The 27823-nt window shown below is 36.8% G+C and overlaps 1 protein-coding gene across 1 annotated transcript in view; it reads left to right on the top strand.

Annotated features, from left to right (window-relative positions):
- Window positions 1-27823, top strand: part of cacna1g (calcium voltage-gated channel subunit alpha1 G) — a 210905-nt gene that overhangs the window by 10448 nt on the left and 172634 nt on the right. Inside the window, exon 3 of the mRNA XM_088927056.1 lies at window positions 19244-19341. Within this exon, the coding sequence (XP_088783182.1) occupies window positions 19244-19341 (98 nt within the window). The remainder of the gene's footprint in view (window positions 1-19243; window positions 19342-27823) is intronic.

Here is a 27823-nt window from a genome sequence, read left to right as displayed (position 1 = left end):
TTAAAGTAAAAAAATACAATTATTTCTTTAAAGAAAAAGAAATTTCGCCAATTTGAGCTGTTAATTAGTTCCCTGCTCTTCCCCCTTAATTCCCCCTGCACTCCTCTTAATAGATAGCCTAAAATGCACAAGCTGTCATCCTCTAGATACACATGGAGAAGTCAAACATTTCAGAAATGTCTGTTAATGCTGATGACATGTTGTATAACAATGACATTGCACGCTGCTTGAGTAGAGAGAAAGTACTAAGATAGGACATTCAGGTTCATGTGGAACAATTTCTACATAAAAGTCTGGAGGACTTTATGAGCTGTGGTGCCCTCCAGACCTACTCATTCCCTGATTACAGTAGGAAAAAGATTCACAGGACAGAATGAGTTAGGGATATACAGTAGATTATGTGCTTACTTATAATTTTATTTTAAAATTATATTGTAATTGCATAATTAAGTGAATTTAATGTATTCCTTTAAATGAAATCCAATAACAATAAATCTACAATAACATTCCACTCTTTCGAAATACAATGGAATTCTCCAAAACTAAATACAGGCCTCTCAAGGTTTCTGGTTTCTGGGGTCAAAAGTAGCAGCATGCATCATCATGGTTAAGATCATTGGGTCCAACATGAACCAGGACCAGACCAGGTCTCTCTGCCAAGAGACTCAATTTTGGCCGAAACTGGACATTCCAGCAAGACAATGATCCAGAGCATACAGTACATCCAAATTGAAAAGGTTATTGTTAACTGCACACATTAAATGTTAGTAACTGGCCACCTTGGTCTCCAGACCTCACTGCAATTGACCATTTGAGGTTCAATCTCAAATACTGTAGGCAGTTAACAAACAGAATGAAAGGATCTGAAGGACCTAGACCAATTCTGTCAGTAGGAATGTTCACATACTGTATCTCCCCTCAGAGGTTCCAGGATAAGAACAACACAGTACATGGGGTGTATTGCCAGTATATTCCATGCCAGAAAGGTATCTGGTAAATACTAACTACAGAGTGCAACTAAATGCGACCCTTGTGTTTTTCGGGACTTAAATTGCTTTACTATTACTATTAGAATATTTTTTGTCATTTCATTGTTCAATCTGATTATGATTAGAGTATAACATTTTAGTTTTTAAGCAAAGCACATCATCCAGTCCATAAATCGTTCCTTTGTTCTGATGTTTTTGGTTCCTATTTCATCAAACAAAATGAATAAATCTGGAGGGAACGGCATGCACGTTTCCGTGGTATTCCCTGCATCGAGTGCTCTAGCTTGCCATGTTGATTTAAACGTCCAACAGAGCACTCAAATGATTTCAAGTGAGAGTATCCTCAGCACATCTGAACTCCACAGCATGGCAGATTCATTTCAAACCAAATCTCTGTGTAAAAGAGTGTGACTGAAGAGTTTGCAAGGATTAAGGTTAAGGAATTGTGATGATTATTTTAATAAAAATCCAGAGTGATTTTTTTTAGCTCATTCACTTGAAGAAGTAATTCAGTATTTGCTGTAGTGTCTCATTAAGGAATATGATTAGTACTGATTAAAGAATAGTAGGAAGATGGGGTGTAAGGAGTTAACTGTGAATGATGTAACAGGGAGATTCCAAACATTAACCATTCTTGTTTATTGCTAACTGCATCACTCCCAGCAATCTCAATATTGATTTAGCATAAGGAACACCAGAATAGCATTAGTAGAGGATCTGTTTGGATTTTTGTTCCAAGACTAAAGATATTAACGCATGCAGAGTACTGTAAGTGTTAATTTCAAGCATTTCCATGAAAATTGGTTAAGTTACTCTCAGAGGTTTGATTAATCTTTTTTGATAACAGAGCCATTTAATCATCTGCAATTTTATTTTTCATTTTCATAAATTTTATACTTGATACATATAATGAAGTACAGAATATACCTGATAAACCAAGCTTTAGTTTATAATGTGATGCAAATTATTGGTTCCTCCAATAAAAGGCTGTCTCTACCAAAACATCCTAAAGTGATGGAAAAATAAATACATGAACATGTTTAAAATGGTAAAAATGTTTTTGCTATAATGCTTAAAAATACATGGAAATGTACTGCAATACAATGCAAAAGAAGTAGACGAGTAGATGGTAGTCTAAATGCAGAATACACTCATAAGGCTGAGATAATGCATACAGATACAAAGACATAAAGAATTAATGTAGAAACAGAACAGGAAAAGTGATGTTTTAAGATTATAACCATAACTGAGAAAAGGATCCAGAATTGAAATACCACTTCCAAAAAAAGGTCCAATTGACACTAAAGATAATGCAATAATGGCAATCATCTCTCTTCTAGAGTGAAAAAAGTTATATATTAAAAAATATACTTGTTCATTCATTATCAGAAAACTGCTTCTTGCTGGTGAGAGTCAACCCAAAGCCTACCCAGAAACATACAATAAGATGCATGTTGGGAATGAGGTGGAGACAAGGGCATTTTGACCAGGGGCAATTTCTAGAAGCCGAATAACCTATCCAACATGTCTCTGGGAAGTGGGGTGAAACACAGCCATGTGAAGAAAGTGAAAAACCCATAAAGAAGGCTCCTGAACCCACCTGGATCCTACAGTATGTGAGGCAGCAGCACTAATTGCCACACCACCATTTTAATGTTCATAAGACCTTAGTCTTTCGCTGCAGTATTCTTGCAGTATCATAATGTCCAACAGCATGGCTGGGTAACGTATTCTCTCATAGCCCTTTATGTTGTTTCCACTTGTGTGCTCAGGTTTGTGGTTCACTTTAATTCTGAAGAAGCCCATAGGGTTGGCAATTACAAAGACAATAGAAAAATACAGCTGCTCCCCCAGAATCGGTGCTTTACAGTCATGAAATTGGCTTAGTGACCAATTCTTTAGTATCACACTAAAGTCAGACTCACAGGACTCAATTTGAGGGCATTAGGCAGGAAATCAAATTACCTAATCGCTATGAACATTTAAGACTTCAAAGAAGTATCTGTGAGGGGATTTTACTGTATCTAGAGCAAACAAAAAGGCTGAAAGAGTTTGTGAAATAGAGAAACCTGGATGACATAGAAGGCAATGAAAAGGCAGGCTGCAGAAGTAAAAAGACTCGGGCAATTTTATCTGACTGACCCACACATTGCAGTGTAGTGCTTTACTGAGCTGTGTGACACTGTTTTTCTTTCCTGAGCACCAGTTCAGTCTGATAAACTGTAAATATAGTATTGAACTATATACTGTATGCTGTGTAATACACATAATGTGTATGTAACATACAGGAAGGCATTAAAATGAGAATGCTATTGGTAATAATACTAATTTGTTGTGCTTTATACTGCTCTAAGTATAGATACTGTATATATTTAACCCACAGACTTACCAAAATACGTATAAAATGGTTGCAGGTTAATTTTAATATGGACGCTCAAAGTTCCCGTGTCTGTAATACTGATAGTAACGTAAGTCCTTTCTCAAACAAAAGCGGTAAGCAAGTGGTAACCTAGGTAACGAGAAGATCAGTATACATGTTTGGCAAAGAAGAATCCAGAGTGGTTGGTTTTAATGTACAATTATTTGCTCAGAGTGTAGTTAAAATCACAAGCACAAAAAGCATATAAGAATAATATTTTGGTGAAATCCGTGCCATGACCTTGACATGTCTGAGAAGGGAGTATGGCAAATTCTGTTGTTTTGTTAGGGAAACCAGATCACAAGGCTGAGCAGTGGGTAGTTGTTTACTTCATGTCTAGACAAAGCACAAAAAGGCAAATCACGTAATTTGAGCATTGTTGTGAAGCATGTTTAGTATAGTGAATATGAAAAAGATTAACTGTAAGAATAAAATAATCCAAAATATATTTTGTATTGAATGGGAAAGTTGTGACTAATGCAGCACACACCTTTTATAAATATAGAAAAAATCCTCCTGACAAATGTTGCACTCTTGTGCTTGTAAACCTGCACAGTGTGTTTCCCTATTCTGAAGCATCATTGTTGTCATCGGTAAAATGTTGCAGCTCATTGTGTCCCCAGCCTGTTCACTCCTCAGGCAGGTCGGAGTACTGCTGAAATTGGCACCCCCTCCCTCACCAGCTCTTCCATCTGCTCCAGCCTGGAGCTTTACTGCAGGTGAAGATCTCAAAGTGCTCCTTGATGTCCTCTTTTCCTGATTTTCACCATGCAGTGGGATTTCTTCTTGCATGAATAGCAATGGTGAAATCAGGCAGCAGACCTCATGTGAATAGAGTTTGTTAAGCATTAGTTAGTACATTCTCACACCCTCTCGTTGCACAGACCCATAAAAGTTCTGTGGTTACTGGGGAGGGGGGGAATTTTGTACAGTAAAGTATATGATATTATACAGAATGTAGTTTTAACAACATACTGTATGAGCTTAAGAGATTGTGAATGTAAAGTATACCCTGTCTGCTAAAATGGTATGTTTTACCTAAACATTATCTGAAAAGGGCAAACTGAAAAGGGTTTTGGAAATCTCTAATCGTTCATTCTCTTTGCAAATGTATACTGGATCTCTAAAGAAAGGTGGCATTATTTTTTTGCAGGGGACTGATTGGTCTTTGAGTTGAGCACTTAACCACAAAGTCAGGCCAACTTTAAATTCACCTGCTTGGAGCAAGTTGAAAATAGAGAATATGTTGCTTTTGTAACTTAACCAGATACAATGCAGTCTTGCGAAACTGAAAATTCAGACTTTTTTCAACATATTTTCTAAAGTTATCCAGCTAACTGAGTAATGTCACTTTGTGAAACAGCCCAGACAAGAAATAAAAGTACAGTAAGCATGGATTAGGCAACAGAAATATAGGACACAATGGAAGGCTGGAGACATGGGCAGCTGAAAGCTCCTTGCAGGCAACTGGAGTGTACAGTAGCTTCATGGATTACATTATGGGGATCTGTGCAAGTATGCTGGAGAAACAGAGCATGTTTATTGTAGATCTTGGATTGGTTTAGTGAAAAGATTGTTATTCCATGTTTATAAAGAGTTTGTTGGAGTTTAGCTATGGTCTTATTGTTGATGGAAGGAAAAGTTTTGGAAAAAAGTTGCGAGTGCTGTGGCATTGTTTGTGTTCACCCAGAGCATGGGTTGGCAGCAGAAACTGCCCGATATGGTTGAGAGGATGGTTGTTTAGAAGACAGAAGAATAAAAACAGCAGATCTGAAACTTCGTCAAGACAGGAAAGCTTGTGAAGACTGACCTGGGGGTGAAGATGGCTTAGACTGAAAAGCAGGTAATTGAGAGGGCAAAAACATTGCAGGAACGGTCCTCCTGGCAGAGATCACAAAAGTCTCTATTGGAACAGTAGATCTGGGGGTCCATGGAAAAAGACAAAACGCTGGCAGTGAAGGGGAACGTAGAGTTTTAGAGAGTTTGATACAACAGATGAATGTGAAGGAGAAAAGGCTGAGCGACAGTTCAAAAATTCCAAAATGACATCAGAAATGATTATGTTTTATGACAGCAAAAGCAGAATGAACTTGACTGCTGTCATTCTTCCTGAACTTTTATTGTAAACTCCATTAAATAGGAAAAGGTATTACGATTTGGTTGCAATGAACTAGAATAATTAGAATGCTTCTGAGTGTACTGCTCAAGTTCTGTTGCATGGAGTAGGCAGGACCTCAGAGTCTTGCAGTATGTTTCAAGTCAGGAAAACAGTCTATCACATTTCCTCAGAAATTCTTTATTCCAAAGTAAAGAGATTCAATTTATTTAAGCTGTCTTTGTGTAGTCTAGATTTTTACCCACACAGTTGATGTTTTCTAGTATGCAGTCCAGAAATGTAAGGTTTCTCAGGAAAGGTCCAGTTATAGATTTTTTAGACCACTAAGTAGGTATCATTTTTAAGTTAATAAGACCTGTTTTTACTTGAAAGAACACAACTTTACATTAAAGGACATCAGTATATTGTTTTTTCACTAGTGGTGATATTAAGGAGACACTTTTTTTTAATACTGTACAGCTTAGCAGTTCCATGGAAAAAATGTACAGATTTTAAAACTACTGTATATAAATTGGAGTCTATATGCCTTATCAGTTTGTAGAGGAGACTCAGTGCTTCGCTGTCCTGCCAGAGCAGAGGGAGAATACTCACAAAGCCTGACAAAGTAAAACTTGAATTTCTTAAAGAATTAATGTTTTTTCCAAGTAATTGAACAAGTCACCATGTAAATATTACCACTATCTTTATAATTCTGCTACTCCTTTGTCTTTTTGCATTTCCAAGCTTTTGAAGAAAGTACTTGCAAACTTGCCAGCATGGTCCTGTCATGGTTAATACCGCTGCCTCTTAGCTTGAGGGTCCCGAGTTTGAATACAGCTTTTTGGTGCCCATCTCTATAGGATTTGCATGTTCTCTCCATACTGTATGTGTTGAGTACCATCCTTTGGGAACTCTTTGTTTTTTTCCCCACTTCTGAAAGGCAAAAGTAGATAGACTTGATTGGATAGTTTAAAGTGTTCCTTTCACACTTATGTCAATTGTTCCGATGAGACAGGGAGCAAAGTACCCACTTTCATTGCTGTATTCTGTGTTAAAGTGGCTATTGTTCCTCTCTACAGTACATCTGCACTCAATATTGAATATGAGTCGTATACAGTAGATATTTTGATGTTTCTTATTATTGTTTCTACGAAATGGCTACCAAGGGAATCAGTCAGCTCTCTTTTATTTGTGTAGTTTAATTTAAAGTTTAAATTAAAAATCAAAGTTCCTAATGAAAAAACATCGGGATTAAAAAACATTTCGGATTCCCCCAAAAAACGGTTGAAAGTAGATTTTGCCTAATGGTATAAAGACCAGGAGAATGTAACAGAATTAACAGGTTGTCTAAGTAAGGTCAATCTCCTCTTTTTCTAAGGAGATAAAGGCTGTTTGAGAAACAGACCAGAGAGCCTAAAATGTGAATTTGTTTCTTTATTTTCTGCATAGTGCTGCAGCACCCACTTTCATACTCGGCTAACCCTAAACCTCTTCAGACTCTGGCCCGCGCCTGCACTCACACACAAACTCGTGTCAGCCTCACTGGCTGCCACAGGAGACGCCTCTCGTGAGTATTTCTGCTCGCTCTGGGACGGGAGGCACCTGCTTCAAATTAAGTGCTGTTCCTTCTCTCAGGAAAATAATGGCTTTGACAGGCTCTCTCTGAAATAGAAGGATTTTCTGGCACAGGGCACCCCAGATTTGTGCTTTACTGGCACACAAAGAGGTCAAACCTTCGACTTGTTAAACTGTGGATATGGAATTTATTTGAAAAAACACACAAAAAACACAGAATGGATTGACTTACAGAATACCAGAAGTCGAGGGGGGAAAAGTTTACTCAGATTTAAAATATGCCTTTTATGTTTCTTATTTAAAGTGTCATATAAAACATTTGTTTCCCTCACGAAACAAAGAATTGTATTACCTTTCTCAAACTTCTGATTATTTTGTAACAAAAGAAGATGGTAAGAGTGACTCAAAAGTCATTTTGTCTGAGGAAAACTATTGGAATAAAAATACTCCTCAGCCTCTTTATGAGTAAGTACAGCTACTGTAAGGAGTTACTGACAATCACTTTAGTTTTGAGAAATTTCTCCTTTCGGATAGGCACACCACATTGAGCACATTAGGTAAACATTTTCTACTATGATTATGTAGACATTAGGTATGTCTACTATGATGTGAAACAGTTACTTAAGACATCCTCTGCAACAGGTCACAAATATTGAAAACGAGAACCCATTTGAAACCCATTTGTAATCTACACATGCGAAATCCTTTCTTTTCTCATAACCATATTTTGAATTATAGGAATAACTATCATTATTAGCTCTCAATGTTTCACAACTTTGTAAAGCAGAAATGTTTCAAGACAATTCATGTTACATAGATTAATAGTTTTGCAGCTGTCTGCTGATAGAACACACCAAAACAATTTATTGCAGGATGCATTTATACAACCTTTCACTTGTCAAAGTTAGTTATGCCCCACTAACAAGTTCTAATAAAGATGATAATGACTACCAATTTTGACTTTATACATGCAAATTGAAATTAGAGTCCATTTTAGGTGGTTATGTTTTTAAGGACATTGAAATGATGAGAGCTGATCAGTATTCACAAACCTATAATTCACTGTAACGTACTGTATCATAACCAAGAATAAAAAGACATAGGTTAACATTAATTCTCATTCATATCATTCATATTCATATTTTATTCTTGGTTCACATCCTCACCAACAGCTTATACAATTGTAAACAATTATCAGGGGTTAAATGGCCTCTGAAAGCACAATAGTCTTATAAAACAACCATGATGAACAGACAGTGCAAGGATTACTATCATTTCTATAACCTGCATGTCCTCTGGTTCATTTCATACAACAACTGATTACTACTTACCTAGATTCTCTTTCACTTTAGTTGTAATATAGGTTTGCAAACTCAAGCTTTGAGTTTGCAAACTATTTGGGTGAAAATGTAGTTGCTCGTAAAAATTGCAAAGTAAATCAAATTCGAAGAGTTACATACAGTATCAATCAAGAATTCAACATTAAACATTTAGCTAATGTTCACTTCGAACATCTAAAGGCTCCAGGTGGGATAGCGCCAGGACATAAGCCCATCATAGAGCAAACACAGACACGCACACACACTCACACCAGGCCCAAATTTCTATGGATTGTGGGAGGAAACTGGAGCACCTGGAGGAAACAGAGAAAATACAAACTCCATACAGATACCAACCTGGGTCCAGAACTGAACCAAGGGCCCAAGCACTGAAAGGTAGCAATACTAACAAATGTACCACCATGCTAGCTTTTTTTTTAAATTTGAAAGTGTAAAACTTTTAACATCTCAGAAAATGGACAGTGACAGCCCCTAGCTTGACACAACTCACAATGGCCAGTGAAGTCCTAGAGGCATTATTGTAGACTTTGAGAGATTTCTTAGACTGTTTCTTTATACGCCAAACACACCTAATAAAAACCCATGTAAAAAGGTGTATTTCTAGAGCCAACACCAATAATTCAGTAATTAATAATTACCACCCAGTATGGCAATTTACAATTAATCAATTAGAGGCTGTATGATGACCTCTAGTGGCAGATTACCTGTAGTTTCAGCCAATGTAATCAAACAATATCGTCTTGTCATACTATATTCCTGTAGATGCCTCCTATTTGTGGATGATATCTGATGGTTGTACATGTGCTTAAATGGAAATATTCTGCTGGCAGGTATTAGTGGAATGAACACATTTTGGGTTTGCTCACAATTAATTCTGTAGCTAATAAGGTCTATGTACACCAATGAAACTGGAGGCTTTATGTTTGAGAACATGCTGGGGATAATCAGCTGAATTAATTCTTCACAGCAAAATGCCAAAAAAGAAGGAAATAAAATTTAAGGAAAGCAGACATTATTTAAATGTATTCAACATAGCATGTTTTCTCATGCCTGAGCAACTAATTTTTTATACCCCTATCACAGGGACCTACTATACTCAATACCAACAAAGAGTAAAGACAGTTCTATTATGTATGTAAAAGATCAGCTTGTATAACCTTTCTTTAGTTGATTTCTTGCTAGCATGCATTTTGGAAAAGGTTAATAGCTCAGGAATCTGGCTGGCAAATTCTGGACATACTGTACAGAAGTGTGTTTAGTGTTATACTCTAGCGTGAAGGGCATTGCAGTAACCAGTTCTAGAAAAGATTAATGTGATGACCAGCTTTTCTGCTACAGTTAGAGACAACATAGGACATAACCTCAAACGCCAATCCTGGATCAAATAAACCCCCCAAATTTTTATTTTTTCACACCCCATCACTGGTGGCTATATCAACGGAAAAAAGAGAGTAAAGACAATTCTATTATATACAGGATGATAACGTCTGATCCGGTCATTTATTAATAAACAAAATGAAATGGTAAAAGAAATGGTCCAATAATCTGTATTAGTGTTCTGTACTGACTGGACTCTGCATTATGGTTTCAATGTGCAATGCGATGTGAGGGTTTAAAATACTCTTCCCCAGTTGGAAAAAGATAGGGAAAGAGAATGCTGGCCTGGCTAAGGGAGGTGGCGGGTCTGTATTATCTTTGTATCTGTATTCCCTGCCCTGTAAAGGATTTTGTCAGTCAGTGTTTCTCCTAGTGTGTAAAAGTCTGAGCCAGCAGGATACAGTGAGAGAAAGATGTGTGTAGTAGGCAGTGGATACGAGAGTGACAAACACAGAAAGAAGAAGAGTAGGAGACCAGGGCAATCAGAAAAAGGGTCTTTCCTGAAGCTCCACAGTTTAACACAAGATGGCCACAACTGTATGCCCATTATCATTCTTAAGGGAGCTCTATGGATGTTTTTAATCAAATCTGCACATAGTCTTCATTCATTAGTCTTCGTTTACACAAACCAGAGAGCTTCCAGGTGATGCTCCTGATTGACCTAGGAGAAAAGGACAGGAGATACATACAGTAGAAGGAAAAACTGGTAAATGGAAAAGTAGTGTAGTCGTTAACGAAAATCAGAATGAACAAACGAACAAAAATAACTCGTTTGTGTTCATACGGTATATCCTGAGAATAGTACTACTGGTCATTTAAAACACACATACTGTAAGCTATAAAATATTTAGAACATGATTGTGGGTAAAAGAAATAATTGCACAATTTAGATAATAAATGTTACATTTATAATTTATGATCTTATTTGATGTATACTTAGTGTAGATTTGTCAATGTGGGTGGAAGCTTTGAATTAATGATTTTAATTTGGATTTGTTTGTTACTGAATAGACATACAGTATAAATTGTTCAGAATGTACTACACCATTAAACGCAGTGCTGAAATTCCTGCTCAGGTAAATTAAAAAAAGAGATGTTCTTACATAAAATCATAAGAACGTAAGAATAATACAGTAAATCATAAGTGCACAAGAAAGCTAACAAGAGGCCATTTGGTTCATCCTGCTTGTTTGGTAGTTTAATAGCTAAGTCTGGAATCATCTGTCTGGAAAAAGGCTTCTCTTTCGAAGTAAGGAATACACTATATGAACATTTTTATATGTTGTTGATATCCAATCTAAGGGGAAAACAGTCAGTTACTTGCTCTCTGTAAGGAAAGTATTGGCAAACCCTTTGCTAATCAGCCTCAGAGTTTCAACAAAACATGTCTTTAGTGTTTCATAACTTTTCTTCTCGGAATAGTTTCCACATTGTACAGCATCAATCTGTACCCACGCCCCCTTCTTTTATGTGAAGACCGCTTTAGAGCTGCTGTCGGCATGGTTGGTGTATTTTACCAACAGCTGAGGTGCTTCACGTTGATTGACTGGAGCTTGTAATGAGAATTCGTCTTATGAAGACGATAATGAAGAAGTTGCTCCAGGCCCCGTGCTTCTCCATCAGGAAACTCTAAGCTTGCATGTTTCTCCTGGTGCCCTGAATGGTGTGGCGTGAGCTGAGCGCATTGCTGGCAGGCTCGGCCAGGGCCTCTGTGGAGTCTCCTCACGCAGCTCTGCTGAAAGCTGGGCCTTCCCCTTTCCCCCTACCCCCACCTTTCACAGCTCCTCTCGTGACTGGAACCCACATTGCCTTGTGCTTTCCCTCTGTTTTTTTTCTCTTTGCTGATTTCACTACTGTTTTCCATGGTTCCAGCCACATCTGGCTCCCATCAGACTCAATCAGTCCTGACAAACCCTTCTCAACAGATTTCAGAAACACTAAACCGGAACAAGGCTGAAGTGAATTTTCAACACCGTGCCTGCCAGACTAATTTAACCGTTGAGGTGCATTTCTTTAGCCTGACTTAGTTATGAACATGTGAGACCTAAAGAGGTTACATTTGTGAATATGTTTGCCACCTAAACCCATGACAGCCAAATACGTTTTTCTTTTTACTTTTATTTTTAAAATTCTCAGTTTGGTACAGGGATTTGCAGTTAGAATGATTCATAAGGGAAAAGGATAGTACACATAATTCTTTTTCATTTTGTTTGCATTGCAAGAATATTGAGGCATGGGATTATTGAAAACGTGAATGCACCTGTGTGCAGAAGAGAGCAAAATTTTAGTTTTTAGTAAATTTTAATTAACTTTGAGGCAAGCTGAGGAACATACAGTAGGGCAAGACAGCAACTTCCAATTGTGGTGGGGAAAATAGCAACCACTACAATATAAAGGCAGGGAAGATAAAAAGCCTTCTCTGGTGGGGTTCTCAAGCTTGAAGTTGTCTGACCGACATTAGAGATAATTTGCTGTCAGTGAGCATCTTGTTTTCATTAGTGAAGATGCTAATGAACCAAGAACACCAATATCGTCATTGGTGCACATAAGCAGTGAAGGAAAAGTCCATGTACTGTACCTCAGGAAATGAGTAGCAGGGATTCCTTTGGTATATCAATACTTCACACTGTAGCTACATGCTAAGACATCACATGAACAACTGAGAATTATCTTACGAAGTACAAATAGGAATAATTCAAATTAATGTTGCCTGCCTATTTGTTATTACCTATATTTTTTCAGCATGGAGTAAAGTCTTTCATGTTACCAATGCCAGCAAATGCCATTGAGGCCTATGTGTTTAGTACTGAATCTTTATTTCATTGTAAGTACGTCTTTGCTTTTCATGATTAACTGTACATTAACTTTCCTATGTGATGTAAAATATAGCTGAGTTGGCTCCCGTGATGGTATTTATCATTGCATTTAAATAAAATAATAATAATTAGAGTGCAAGGAAATAACTCCTTGTACAGACAGATGTATTAATTACATACCATAACAATTGTTGCATCTTTGACATAAGTGAAATTAAAATCAAAGAGGATAAAAAATCTTTGGCATACAGTATGTCACTTATGCCGGCTATAGAGTAACTGGGAAGTTTCTTGATCCTTGATGATCTGTGTCTCATACCTGTGGGAAAACAGGGAAATGAGGACCAAATTAGATGGAACTGCATATTCTAATGGCCAAGTGAGTGTTAGTGTGAGGGCACAGTGATTAAATTGAAGCTACCCTCTAATACACAGTGAAAACACAAAATCGTATAAATTACAAGTGTTATTTCTGATAAGCTTGGTGGTGGGAACTTAATGTTATTGGCTGCTTCTCATCAGTAGGGAGGTTTTCCAGAACTGAGGGTGGTTGATGCCGCACAGGGCGTTAACCTGGAAGGATGGTACTTTCTTTGAAGCATCATTCAAATCACTGTCACTTTTGCCCGTACCTACTGTAGATGGCCACAAGTGAATGCCAGCACTCAAAATGCCATCAGCTGTGTGCCCTCATCTAGCCTATATAAATTGACTACCGAGCACATGCTGACTTGTCCAGGGTGAGAAAAGCCTGTCACATTTGGGATGCTATAGATTTCTATAGGATTTGCACCAATCTGAGACTGGAGGACGGAATTAAACTAAAGAAAGATCTGAACCTGGAGGAAGACACTGAACTACGGAAAAACAAAGAGGAAAGTGTACAGAGCAATGAACCTTGCTAAAAACAACTGTGAGTGAGTCATTCTTTTTTGTTTTACTTGAAACAATGGTTTTTCAAATGACAAAAGAAGACAAATTAAACATACCAGTAGCAGGATAGCTGCCCCTTTTGTGGGGGGAATATAAAGTCAGTTAGGAGCTCAAATACAAGCTACTGTAGTTTGTTATTTTATTTTTAAACTTTTTTGTGAATAATAAAAACACTGTGTACCTTGTCTGTTGCACAATGTAAAAGGATTACTACCAGAAGTACTTGAGTCCCCCATTAATCCCAGTTGAGTCTAAAATTCACTATTAAGCAAGACAGTAATCCCAAGTAGAGGGCCAAAGTCAAACTGAAGTGGTCTAACAAGCAGATGGTGAATGTCCTTGAGTGGCCCAATCAAGATCCTGAATTGAATGCAATCTTTATGGCAAGACTAAAGATTGCAGTCTATCAATGATCCCCATGAGTCAGAACTGGAGCAATTTTGCCAGGAAGAAAATTGCACAAAACTTACACTATTCATGGTTACACTGTTTTATCATTAAATATTCTGGATATATTAAAAAAGGATAAGACAACTTTAATTATGAATATATCTTAAATTATTGTCACACTTACTGTACATGTGATCACAATGTGTAATAAACACACACAATGGTCTGCTGTTTAACGAGACATTACAGAGATATTGCTTTTATTTGTATTTATTTTGACTTGACATATATACACATTATTTTTATCCATTTTTTGTATATTTTTTAAAAACTTTTAAGTATGCTGACAGTCTGAAATATAGTCTTTTATTTGCTCATTCTTGGAAAGCAGAGATTATTTGAAGAGCAAAAGCTGTACATTCTTCTTAAAAGATTTGCTTTTGCTCATCTGTACAGTTCCAGTTCTACAATAAACTCTAGACATGCAGTATATCCAATTCCAACACTGTACCTAGATCACTTGTTGTGCAGAAAACTGAGGAGATCCTATCCAATTCAAATCTGGACTCAATCATCCGCTGAATCTGTTTCAAAGTTAGCTAATGATATAGCCATGACCCCCTGCACTGAAGATGGATCTGATTACATATTGATTTCCCATGACATGAAATTATTATGGCATAGAAAACACTCCATGTATTAAGGATGAACAGGAATTTTGATTTTTCACTGTGATTGAAGAATAGTCGGTAGAATTTACACCTAGAGTGGTCAGAGTACAAGTGACATTTTGCTTTAGAATAGTTCAGAAAAATCCTAGTGTTCTTCTTTAGGTTTAATTTACTCTATCATGCTCCACGATGGACCGCACAGTGGTACAGTGGTTAGCATTGCTGCCTCACTGTGTCTGGGCTCTGTGTCCAGTTCTGGACCTGGCGTGCTATCTGTATGGAGTTTGTATGTTATCCCCATGTTTGTGTGGCTTTTCTGTTGGTGCTCAGGTTTCCTCCTACAGTCCAAAAACTTACTTGTAGGTTATTTGACTTCTGGGAAAACTGGTCCTGGTGCATGGTTGTGTCTGTGTCTGGAAATCCCATTCAGGCTGTATACTTTCTTTGTGCCTGTTGCTTGCTGGGGTAGACTACAGCTCCGATACAACTCTGTATTGGATAAACCAGTTAGAAAATGGATGGATGCTCAAAGATATTCTTCTCTATTACGATTTTCCAATCAAAAAATGCAGAGGATAGTATAAAGATGGATCAACCATTGTTTGAAAAGATCAGCCTCTGGCATTATATAGTATGATCCCCATTTAACGCACAGTCACAGTACTAGTGGTGCAGTTACATTGACTTTTGGAAGAATTTTCTACTAAGTGGTTGTTGTGACTGATGCAGTGCTGCACTATCAATTGCTCTGTGTTTTTCACATCCATTTTTCTTGGTACTGCTGTTACCAATCTGTTTTTTGACCAATCATTGCTGAAGACATACAGTATCAGTAGTTAAGGTTGCTGACAAATGCCACAGCAGACTGTGTTGTTCCAGTGCTTCTGGGAGACAAAGAAAAATGTCATTGTCCATTGTACTACTGCACAATGTTGACAAGTTCAGCAGTTCCTCAGTTATTGTAAAACTTTCATCAATGTCTCTTGCAAATATCGCAGGCTGTGCTCTGTCAACTAAATCAGTACTCTCATGAATTGCAATTGAATATGCACAGAGAGATGTGCTTTTCTTGATTAGGTACTCATCAAGATTGTTAAAGAGCTCAAGAACAATTCTGCTTTTGTTTGTAGACATTGATGAAAATATTGTTTCTATCTGGACATGCAGTCTCACTGTCACTTTAGTAATACATTTTTTTATATATTCACCATCAGTCAATGGCTTCCTAAAATCATTTATAATAATTAATCATAGTAATCACAGCACTGCCAAAACTAGCAAAATTATCATATTGCTGTATGCTTCATTGTGCAATGTAATTTAATATAGTAGTCTTTTAATATAACAACTTTCCCTTTGCAGATGAAGCATGTGATCTGTAATACATATGTCTATTTGTACTCAAAGAAAAGAAAATCAACAGTCCACTTATTTTGGAATTGGTAGTGTTCATTGTCAGTTTTTCTTAGGATGAGAAAGTAGTCAGTAGTTTCTTTTTGTCTTTTTGCAGGGATAATTAACATTTCAAATGGCTAGTTTATCTAGTCATTTTTAAATCAAATGTTCTAGTTACTTGCAGGTCAACATAACTTCACAGCCACAATTTTCCACTCCAAAACATTGTTGTAAATATGGTTTCCATGATTCTTAAAGTGGTAAGAGAAAATGACATTAAAACAGAATAATGAAGTTCAACACTTGATCAACCATCCGCAAGCCTGATTAAATGAGTTTTGCTAAATATTGTGACAGCCTGATTGTGGAACTGGTTAGACGATAGATGACACACAGTCTGTGAGTTTGAGATCCTGTCATATTAAACGTCTTTTCAAATGCTCTAATCAGTTTTGATTAAATGAGTCTCAATCTCATTTTACAATACAAAACCCTTAGAGACAAGAAAATGAATACACCATTCCATGACCAGAAAAGGTCTCCTTATGGCTGGAAAATGTGCTGACTCAAATTCAAGTCTCCCACAGTGCTCTACTAGCACAATTGCCATAGTGTTATAGACTCTGTCTCATCAGTACTGTGCAACCAGTTCTGTTCTTTTAGGGAGCACATGACAAGCATTGAAATGTTAGTTACAGTACTTGGAGGTATGACAGTAAATACTTACATTGAAGCATTCTTACCATCCATAAATATTAATTAATGCACAAATCTGATGCATTAAAACAAAAACACTTTTTTGTATTGGAACATACATGCAACTCTTTGTAACTCTTTGTATTGGAGCATACATGCAAATAAGCATTTCATTGCACTTGTGCATAGGACAATAAACTGAACTGAATATTTTAAATAGTCCCAGATATATGCACCCACTTCCTTATCAAGGGGGCCTAAGATGATGGACACAAAGGAAGTTTATTTGATTTAACATTCATGTTGTTACATGTTTACATGTAAGACTATGTATAATGGCAATAATAGAGGTGTTAATCCCATGAACGTTATTCTCAAATACTGAATGTGAGTCATTATACTTCTACACCTCAGAAAACTCTGAGATGGGATTTACTTAACAGAAGAATGCAGACAGCACAAATCAAGGTAAACACAGGTTAAATAATCACACAACCTGACAACATTTGCATCCAAACATATCATAAACCTACATTAACAAATTTTAAGACAGCATTTCAACAACTTATTACTGAGATTCAACTTGTCATTTATTTCCAATGGTTCATTATTTGCAGGGGAAAGTGAATGAAAGAGAATTTCCCATTATTTATTAACTGCCCATTATTTATTAAGTGAAAAGTGACCAGACACATCCCTGTACTTAAAGATGGTCCTACATTAACAAACTAAAGCTGAATCTTTTTTTTTATTTATCACAAAAAGCTACAAGGAGCTCTGATTCGTGTACAGTATTCAAATACCTAAAAGGCAATGACAAAGTCAATCCACAAAGTCAATCCAATGGACTTCTTCAGAATCAACATACTGTACAGTACTTCATTGAGCAAATTTTCTTCAGTTTAGAACAATTGATATTATGAGGAGATTTGATTCAAATACATACAGTAAGATCCTGAGTTGTACAAATAAAGTTAACCCCAGAAAAATATTTAATACTTGGACACAGAATAAGGAGATGAGGTCACATCTGGAAATTTAAAATGCAATTAATTTAGGATGCAGAATATAAAACTCTCCTTTACACTGAAAGTTTTAATGAAGGTGTATTTGTAAACAGCTTCCCAGCCAGGTGGATGTTGGAATAACTTTCAGAAAAGGCTGGATAAAATTTTAGGTTTACTGAGCTACAAAACAGTAAAAATCACAAGATAGGCCTAATGATCTCCTCTCATTTCCCTTGTTCTTGTGTTCCCATGTCAAGAAGCATATCCTTTTGTATATAATGGAATCACTCAGGTTGAACTGATTTATTGGAGATAGGTTTGACTCAAACATTTATTCTTTCATTTTTAATCCATTGGAAAATCACTTGAAAAGTATTTATTTTCTCTGACTAAAAATTGGACTTTGAAGAACAAGTAAAAACAAGTTATAGAACCATAAATATTGTGAAGTAGACACACAAGAAAGGATGTTTGTTAACAGTCAAGAACAAACATTAGTCAATACAGTAGCTCTTGAGATTTTGGGTTGCTTTACTTCAGTTTATTCTGCAGCTTAACAGTTGCAATTTTAAGTTAAATATTGCTGCAATGTAGTTTTTAATATACATTAAATACATTTAATATTGATGGGCAGTGCAGTGAAAAGATGATGAAGTAATATCAAACCTATGCAACTGGGTAACATGTCAGTATTAAATCAGAAGTACATTTTATGACATGACAGAATTGTGTAAATTGATTGCATGAATGAAAACAGTAAGACTTCGGTTTATTAAATCTATTAGACACTGTTCAGCTGTCACAAAAACGTTGTCAGTAGATGATTAACGAATGGTTACATTGATGTTTTTGTACCAAATACTAAAGATATTCTAAATATGGCATGAAGCAGTGGTTAATGTCAAAAGAAGGGAGTGTGAAAAGGAATATCAAGTCAAAATGTGTTCTAAATTGTATGCAGATCCTAAAAGAATGTCTGACTATAGGATTGAGAATAAAGTTTAAAACTGAAGGCACCAGCAAAGAGCAAAACAGCACAATGAGGTTACTACTCTTATTTAGGCATTAAGTAGATACGTAGTAACTTAAATAACCTAATGATTTCATGTTTTAACTAAAGGACTTAAATTCACTTTCAGCTTTTTTTCTGTTCAAATGTTCACTTTTTAATGTTGTTGCAGAATATCAATATGCTAGTCCCTTGAATAAGTGGAAACTCTCACTGATTAATCTCAATAACAACAAATACTGTATTGTTCAACTGTAAAAAAAATCTCCAGGATGGATTACTTTCATATTTTGGTAATAGGTATACATCTTGTTTTCTATGTATTATTTTTTTCACCCTAATATATTGAGAATACTGTATATTGGGAAAAGAGAATAAAGCAACCAAAAATCTGCTGGGGAAAAACATACACCACTCATTGTCTTCTTCAGATGACAATTTGGCATTGGCAGACCAGACAGGGCCAGTAAAGTTCACAGCTCATGGTGTTTTATCCCAGTACATTGCTAACTCTCTCTGCTCTTCCCTCAGGATGCTGGAGTACTCCCTCAACCTGCAGAATGTCAGTTTCTCAGCTGTGCGCACCGTCAGAGTCCTGCGGCCCCTGAGAGCCATCAACCGCGTTCCCAGTGAGTAACTGCCTTCCTTTGCTTGAACCGCCCACCCTACTGTATGTCCTCCTATACCCTGATGGCTAGCAGGAGAAACCTGAGTGAGTTTCTGTAATGAGGGACCCATGCAGGGTATATTGATGTGCTCACTACAGGCCACAGCAGTCCTCTGATAGGTCAGGCCTTCCTCTGTGATTAACACTCTTATCTAGTCATTGCTTCTTTTTTTACCCTTTTTATTCTTAACATTTTCCCATAGACACCAGCTCCATTGGTGCTGTGTGTACTCAAGAACGCCCAATATTTTTTTATTTTTGATTATATCTTTGTTAAAACAGGAATGAATGCATTTGTACTTTGTATATATTTGGGAGATTACCATAGGATGACTGCCAGTTATGATAATTTTATGATCTAATGATACTAATTATGATAATTTACTGTAATAACTTATCAGTGAATGATAAACAACCGATATTTGATCTTAAAAGGCGTCTGTGCAGAACAGCCACTGCCAAGGAGATATATCTTTCAGAAATCAGAATTCTGGAAAAAAACAGCCCTATTAAAATGGACAAATCCCAGTGTCTGCACTTAATTTCACTTCTAATATTAACAGAAAGCAATCTGCAAGTTAGCTTAATGGTGATTAGACAACTGACACCAGCAACACAGCAAAACCTAAGAAAGGCCAGTCATTTCAGCAAAAATGGTCATCACTTCATTCATAAAGATAGCTCAGACTCATCTTTAATGACGCAAAGGGAATGCTTTTTTGCCAAAATTAAGATGCAAAAGGTACAGTATGGGCTTAATAATGCTTTGTACAAAGGTACTGTGTCTATGTTATTAAGAATAGATTCATTGAATTTTATTATGTGTTAGAAATACTTAAAAAGTACAGTATGAACAATCTTTCAGCATGAAGTTTGCATAATAATATGCATAATAACATGGAAAATGTGTGATATGTTCTAGTAAAAAAAAATATTCTGGAGGATTCTGTGAAATTACTAAGGTGTTAGGATGGTGGCAAGAAATGCTTTATTAATGTGCATTTTAAGAAGAACACCCCCAATAAATTTGAAAAGTTGGTACTTACCTTAATGTACCTAATTCAGTTTGTGCACACATCTTTTAATTTTGATTCTCTAGGAATGACAACACCCAAGATTAAAGCGTGATGAAAGTATTATGGAGTGAATATTGGCTTAACCCACTTGGCTGAGGGCTGACCTCCTGGCCATAGGACAGGGAGGCCAGGACCCCCATGCAGGGTGACCAAGGGGTAGCTGCAGAGGTGGAGAAGGGATGGAGGTGGGATGCAGAGATGGGGATCACGTAGGTATTTATAGCGTTTGGTAGAGGAAGGATGTTGGGAGCGATTGCCAATTACTGACAGCTGAGTACGATTGAGCTTTGTTGTTGTCGTCCCTCCTGAACTTCCATTATAAACTCAATTTAAAGCAGCCTACAATAGGTTGAAGATATACCAAGGGAGAATGAGAATTGTGTAAAGGTTCAGTAAAAATGAGAAACTTGACTTTTCTTTCCTTTTGTTAAAGATCTAGGTATTCCTGTTTGCAACACATATACATAGAAATGAGAGATACCGAAACTTTTTATGGAAAAAAAGAAATACATAACAATTATATATGTACCAGTTTTATAACATTTTTATTTTATTTATGCATAACATTTTTAAATTTTTCAACATGTTTATTCATGTGGAATGAGCTTTGAGAACTGAACTAAGCTGCATTCCAGATCATTTTGTCATATCATGGCTCTGTGTGTCCAGTACTGTACAGTATATGGAAATTTACTTTTCTGGCATAGTGCTTCAAAAACAAAATGTGAGAAAGGGTTATTGAATTACTATTACCAGGAAGTGCTAAATGAAACTTGCGTACCCTGCTGGCTGGGTTAGATTATTTGTGTAAGACTGAGATGAAAGCTTCTGTGATGCCTTTCCTGCAACTGTTATGCCATGGCTTGGTATAGAAAAGTTCGCTGGCTGAGGGATAAAGGAATCCATTTGCGAGACACAGTGTAAAGGATAGAAGGGCTGGCTGGGCACAGAGATTAACAAAGGGCTGACTGAGAAAACTGAGCAGTAAGGGCTGCTGGAAAACAGACTGGGTCTACACGACTGCCACTGTTCCGGATTCAGAATTGGGACTGGCAGGATCGGTATTATAAGGGATAGTTACTGACTAGAACAGGCTGTACTGGAACAAAACATCAGTCATGGGCTAATTAAATGGTAACAGGGGCCTGAAAAAGCCTTCCATACTGGGGCCGGGTGACACCGGGCGGTGTCCAGCTCCTCCTCTGAGTGCAATTTGTTTCCATGGCAACCGAGGATTGGAAGCTTTGACCCTCCCAGGCGTAACAGCAGCAGCGTACCTGACAGAAAGAAGAAAAAAATATTTTTTTATATAAAATTCTGTTTACCTTATTTTTAATTGCAGTCCCTTTTGGTTCCGTCAAGATATACAGTATAACTCAGTGAATCATTTAGAGAGATTCTTTAATGTATTCTTCAAATGGGCTCTTCGACTCATTTAGACAGGTAGTCTACAAACGCTGTTTATTTAAAAATTGAGTTTAGTAGAATGAGTTTATATAAAAATATATATATATATTGGCTTGTTTGTTGAAAACTTTATTTTCAACTTCAATTTAATTAATTGATTTCTCCTTTCAAAAGGGAGTGGTATGGTTAAAAATGTATTTAGTAGTTTGGCTGCTGCTATTTGTGAAAGACAAATATGTACTGTATAAAGTACTTCACAAGGCTCTCCTAACTAAGGGAATGACACCTGTGACAATCCCCTGTGTGTGTCATAACAGGGTCATTAAAATAGGCAGGTCCAGGCAAGCAGACACACCTAACACACAGCTGTAAACACCCTAGTGCCTTTTATTTATAGTGCAGGAAATACAAAAAAACACAGCCAAACACCAAAGCTTAGTGGCACTGTGGCTAAGGATCTGTGCCTGCGACATAAAGGTTGCCAGTTCAAATCTGGTGGCTGGCAGAGGAATCCTACTCTGTTTGGCCCCTGAGCAAAGCCTTTAACCCCAACTGCTCCAGGGGTGCTGTACAATGGCTGACCCTGTGCTCTGACCCCAAGCTTCTCTCCCTGTCTGTGTGTCTCATGGAGAACAAGCTGGGGTATGTGAAAAGATGAATTCCTAATACAATAAATTGTATGTGGCCAATAAAGTGATCTTATCTTTTCTGAGCTGCAGCCTAAACGTCTTCTCAAAGTCCCTAATTAACATGGCTAAGCAGTTAAACCTCAAATAAGCAATTCCAATACTCTGTCTACCTCAGAAACTTCCAAAATCTCAACACCTTAGTCTTCAGTCAGTCCTTCTACCTCCTATGAAGGGCGCACAGACAGGTTCTACCCTCTGCTCTTCAGACAACATAAATTCACTGACACGGGAAGCCACCGTTTTCTGCTTTTTAATCAGTCACCTGATCAATTCTCTTTTTGCGAATGAGAGCAGAGGCTCATTGATTTCTAGGGATATACTGTAAGGTCCTGAGAGGGCTGTGCTCTAACACTGCTTATCTGGGCTGGATAAACTGGATAAACTGCCCAACTCCCCCACCCCACCCCCTCACAATTGTGAGGATTTAGAAAGGGAGTTTGCTGCAAAAGGTGTAGATGCTTGGAGTTTGAGTAACTCTGACATACATAGGAAACAATACACTTGAGATCAATACCTTCATTGATCAGCTAGTATTTTTTTTTGTCTAACCAATATCTTGGTCCATCCTCTTATAAACGCTAACTGTGAAGTCTGTATTGCAGTGATCAAGTAAAGGTTTGTTCCATACTGAAAAGAGAAGAAAAGAAACACAATGCTTCGGCAGTGGATATTATCAGTCCAGCCTTTGTGAACTCCTCTTATTTCTCTGTTGATATGGATATATTTGTGATTCTGACCACAGACAATGACAATCAGGAACCAGTGTTTGCATGGAGGTGCTACCAGGATGTTAAAATTAAAATGTTCACTGAGTTCAAGAGGTCACCCTGTGTTTTAGAAGAAGGTGGCCTCCAAGTGGCTTTGTCTGGTGTCTCAGCTGCTTGCAAACACACTTTGTTCCCTACCATGATGAGATTGAGTACCTTAAATTGAAGCTTCTCAAGCAGATGTGAGTGATCTAAGACAGGCTACAACAAAAGGCAATATCCTGCATTATTTATTTTTCAGGATCCTACTACTTTCTCTTTTACATTTAGTTAAAAAAGCATTATCTAATTATAGTATCAATCCTACAGTACATGTGTCTCTCTCCATTAAAATATTTATCCTTCCATGTAAAGTGATGAATTACAACCATCGGTATGTCATATTTCCCTTTGAACACCTCTGTTCTTCGATCATTGAGCAGGAGATTTATAGGGCTTTTTCACCTAAAGTACCTTTTACAGCTGTCTATAAATATAGTGTAGCATTAAATGAATACAATTAAAATAAACATAAAGGGATTATAATTCCTGGACTTTTAATTGACTTAATGAAATAAGGTGTTAAGTGTTTCTAATTTAATTTTAGGTAACTCATAGATCAAATTGTGTGCATATGCTCAACTATATTACCACTATATTATATGGAAACACTATGGAAATGTAATATGTGAATAACCCTGGAGGGCCCTGAATTGTGTTTTTTGGGGCTATAACAGCACTAGTATGATATTTAATCAATATAACTGATATTTAATATAGGGAAGTGTTCGTGACTGAATATGGTTATTTTAAGAAGGATGCATCAACATAAATCACTTTCCATACAGTAATAAAAGTGTTTTTTATTTACGCAAACAACATAATACACAATACACTATGGATATTGTATTATTTAAAGATTAAACGGCATTTTATTACATATTAAGTATCCGTAGAAACTCAGTTTATGTATGCATACACTATATGGATGTAAAAATAATGTACAGTATACAGATATTAGATTTTTTTTAGATTTTAGATAATTTTAGATATTAATTTCATACTTTTGACACCACTTTGATTAATTGATTAACTGTGAAGTACATACTGTTGTGACTTAATTGCATAAGCAGTAGGTCATCTCTTCAACTTGATGAGGCAATTTAACCCCATTGAATGCTAAATCTCATGAAAACAAAGAAAGGAACCAATATGCTCAGTGTGGGATAATGCCTTCTTGCTCTTGGTCAATCCAAGAGTCAATCTTGGTCATTTGATATCTACTGTAGGTTACTCACAACCAGTAATTCCTACCATGATAAGACATTCCTCCCGAAACAGTCAATTTATGATGATGATAGTCCACATTCTGGGAGAATGCCAGTAGCGACACACTGATAGGATTGACACATACTCTCTCTCCATCTCATTTTCTCTGCTTGTTCGACTGCATCAGAAACTCCAGCTCACAAGAAGTGACTAGTGACAACCTGACTACACTGTCAACATTGATCAAGTCTTTGAACCTCACTTACTGCTCCTTCTGTGAGCCGATCCTGACAATATTGCAGCAGGACATTTCGCACCTTCATGCTGCTAATGATTGAAATATTTATGGCAATTATGGCAGAGTGTCATCTGAGCTCAGAGACCAGTGAATGGGCACATGCTTTTCCAGGCTTTATAAGAGGAATCGGATATGACAGTATCCTATGTGTACAGTACAAGATACATTGCTTCCAACAAGCTTCTAGCCCACAAGTAATCTACATACACTAACATGTAGTTCAATGAGGAATGATAATTCCATCCATTTATAGGGTTTCTAAGTAGTCTACATATACAGTAGGCGGGGACCCACCTGGAGCACACAGCAGCTCCCCAACACAGATCAAGAGGAGAACATAAAATGTAACACATGATGATAGAAGGAATGATAGGTTTTGGTCTCAGGAACAGCACACTTTTAGGATTGTTTGGCCACATTGTGAAGGATTTTCTTTTTTTAAGAAAAAAAGGAAATGCTGGATTTAGCGTGGATTAATCATCCTAGAACTGCCTTCAGACAAGAGGGCTGGAAACACCTTTCTGCACACTTAGTGGACATAAGAGTTTACAGGATAGGAGGGTGCAGAGCTTTCCCTACAGCAAAGCTACTCCAGCCTAACAAGGGGCTTCTAATCCATGTCTGACCTGTTTCAGCTAATGCACTTACGAGTCTCGGAGAAAAAAAGAGTCAAGGACTGCACCTGAGGATGCCCTATGATGTGCAATCTGTACACCACTACAGGGCATGTCACATTTGTTCAGCAACTGGTTTAGAGAGTAATTTAGGATCTGTCTTGGATAAGAAACAGGTTCCTTCATTCTTCTGTGCCTGAGTTGCTTGGTAGAGTTCTATGTCTGATACTCACAGTATTGTAAATCACTGTACATTGTAGTATCTGAAGCATTGTGTATTTGTATATTTCTGCAATAATTATGTCCTTTCTAAATTTACGAATATTATTTTATGCAATATTTTGCCAGAGAAACCAAAAAAATGCATACTTTAATATATACTGTAATACTGTATACAACCTTTCATTATGTATTATCTCCAGATGCTATGTAAAACATAAAATAAATTAATACAGAACAAAACATCATTAAAATCTTACATTTGAAACTTTATTTAAACTAAGGTTAACTCATCATTATTTACATCCTCCTGGCTGTGAGAACAAATGTCTGTGAGAACCGTTTAATGCTGATAGTGAATGTTGGGATTGGGTTCCTTTAGAGTTTTCAACCACTTATCAGGGACCAAGATGGAACAGTACCAGGAGTCTCAAACTAAAGGCCTCAGCACCATAAAAATGTGAATTGCATCAAAAAATCATCAGACCCTGTTATCAGGATTGTATTTCTTTCAGAAACACTCTTACCCACTCACTATAGATGCTTGCACTATGAAACCAAGCTGTCCTCTGTCCATCCCAAGTTCACTCTCACAGTGAATCATAATAAGGCAGGCAAGGGAAGCAACTGGATCAAATTTCAAATCTAAGACATTGGTATGGTCTAATAGCAGCTCCAGGCACAATAGATTCATCTTTAAAGTGCATTGAAACAACCTTTAAATAAACTACTGGTTTTCAGTAGGGGAAGCTGATAAGACCTGCTTGCAAAGACGTTGTAAGATCTAAGTTACTGAATAACTTTTTTAGAAGAATATGAAAGAAGGTATTTGAATTTGAAAAAAAAATATGAGAATACTACAACTGCATTTCTGAGCAACAGTTTAAAATTGCTGCAATGTAAACGATTTGAATCTGGTAGATATTGTTTGATACTTGACAATGTGTTATGAGTGGCTTTTAGGATTTCTTGACAAGAACTGAAGGGTGGAGAACCAATAAAGAAAAACAGCCAGAAAACATTTACTGCTGAAACGGGCCTTGTTAGAATTTCAGGGAAGTGGTGTAGGAACTAACTGGTAAAGACAGTCACTAACTGTTGATTTGTTGAAGAATAGTGGGTCAGAAGGGATGGTTGTCTGAGGGCTGATTTCAAAGACTGATTTGAAGTACAGTAATTAATTTGTGCAAAGTCCAGAGTGCAATGCTCTGGAGAAGTGATCCAAGAGTGTAAACATAGAGAGGAAGAGCTACTGATATCCTTTCGGAAAAGGTACAGAACTGGTGTAGGTGGTCTACAATTTCTAAAAGGGGAGAACTTGTAAACAGGTTCAAGTAAAGGGGAAAACGAGCAGTGCGTCTTAATATTGTTTAAATAAATATTAGGTTCAGGACACATTGAAATTTAAAGCACTGCATTCGGTATTTGTCTCACCTTCAAACAAGCCGAGTTTTGTTGTTTACTGCTTTGTGGTTAGCATGTGGTACTCTTTAACCAGGTAGAAGATAATATAAGCCACAAAGAACAGCACCTGTCTCTGGTAAGAGCAAACGCCAATATGAAAATTAAAGCCATAAGCAAGCAAAAAGCATGATATTTATACGTACTTTAGGTCGGCGGAAGTGAGTGAGATAATGTTTGACCTCCTCCTCATTTAAAAATCCATGTAAAATGGTTGGAAACAGTTCAAAACAAAAATAAATAAGAATACCTGAGCTAAACCACTTTTTGAGCAGCAGGGCTTTAAAATTTTCATTTTCGTTAGTAACCACTGAACAGAGATGGATGTTTCAGTCTAGAAATTATTTCCAATTCCATTTTTAAATTACTTCAAAAGCTGCAAAAGGAAAAACAGAAATAAGGCTAACTATTTGTTAATTTTGTTAAAATTATTTTATAACTAGATAATTGTTGAGTTCAAGTTTTCTAACTATAAGAATATAGGAGAACCAAATGAAATAGTTTTATTTAAAAACAAAAATAAAAGCCAAGAAAATGCTGTTAATTTTTAGTTTTGGAAAATAAGTTACATATTTTCATTTTGTGAACACAAAAAAAATTGTCATAAAATGTCTTGTGCATAAAGTTACTTAGTCATCTGTTAAAAACATTTGGTTTTCTGTTTC

The sequence above is a fragment of the Atractosteus spatula genome, chromosome 11 (assembly GCF_055471065.1).
Source record: "Atractosteus spatula isolate fAtrSpa1 chromosome 11, fAtrSpa1.hap1, whole genome shotgun sequence".
In the NCBI taxonomy this organism is placed as follows: domain Eukaryota; kingdom Metazoa; phylum Chordata; class Actinopteri; order Semionotiformes; family Lepisosteidae; genus Atractosteus; species Atractosteus spatula.
Note: the sequence above shows the minus strand (reverse complement) of the source record. Positions and strands in the feature narration are given on the sequence as shown.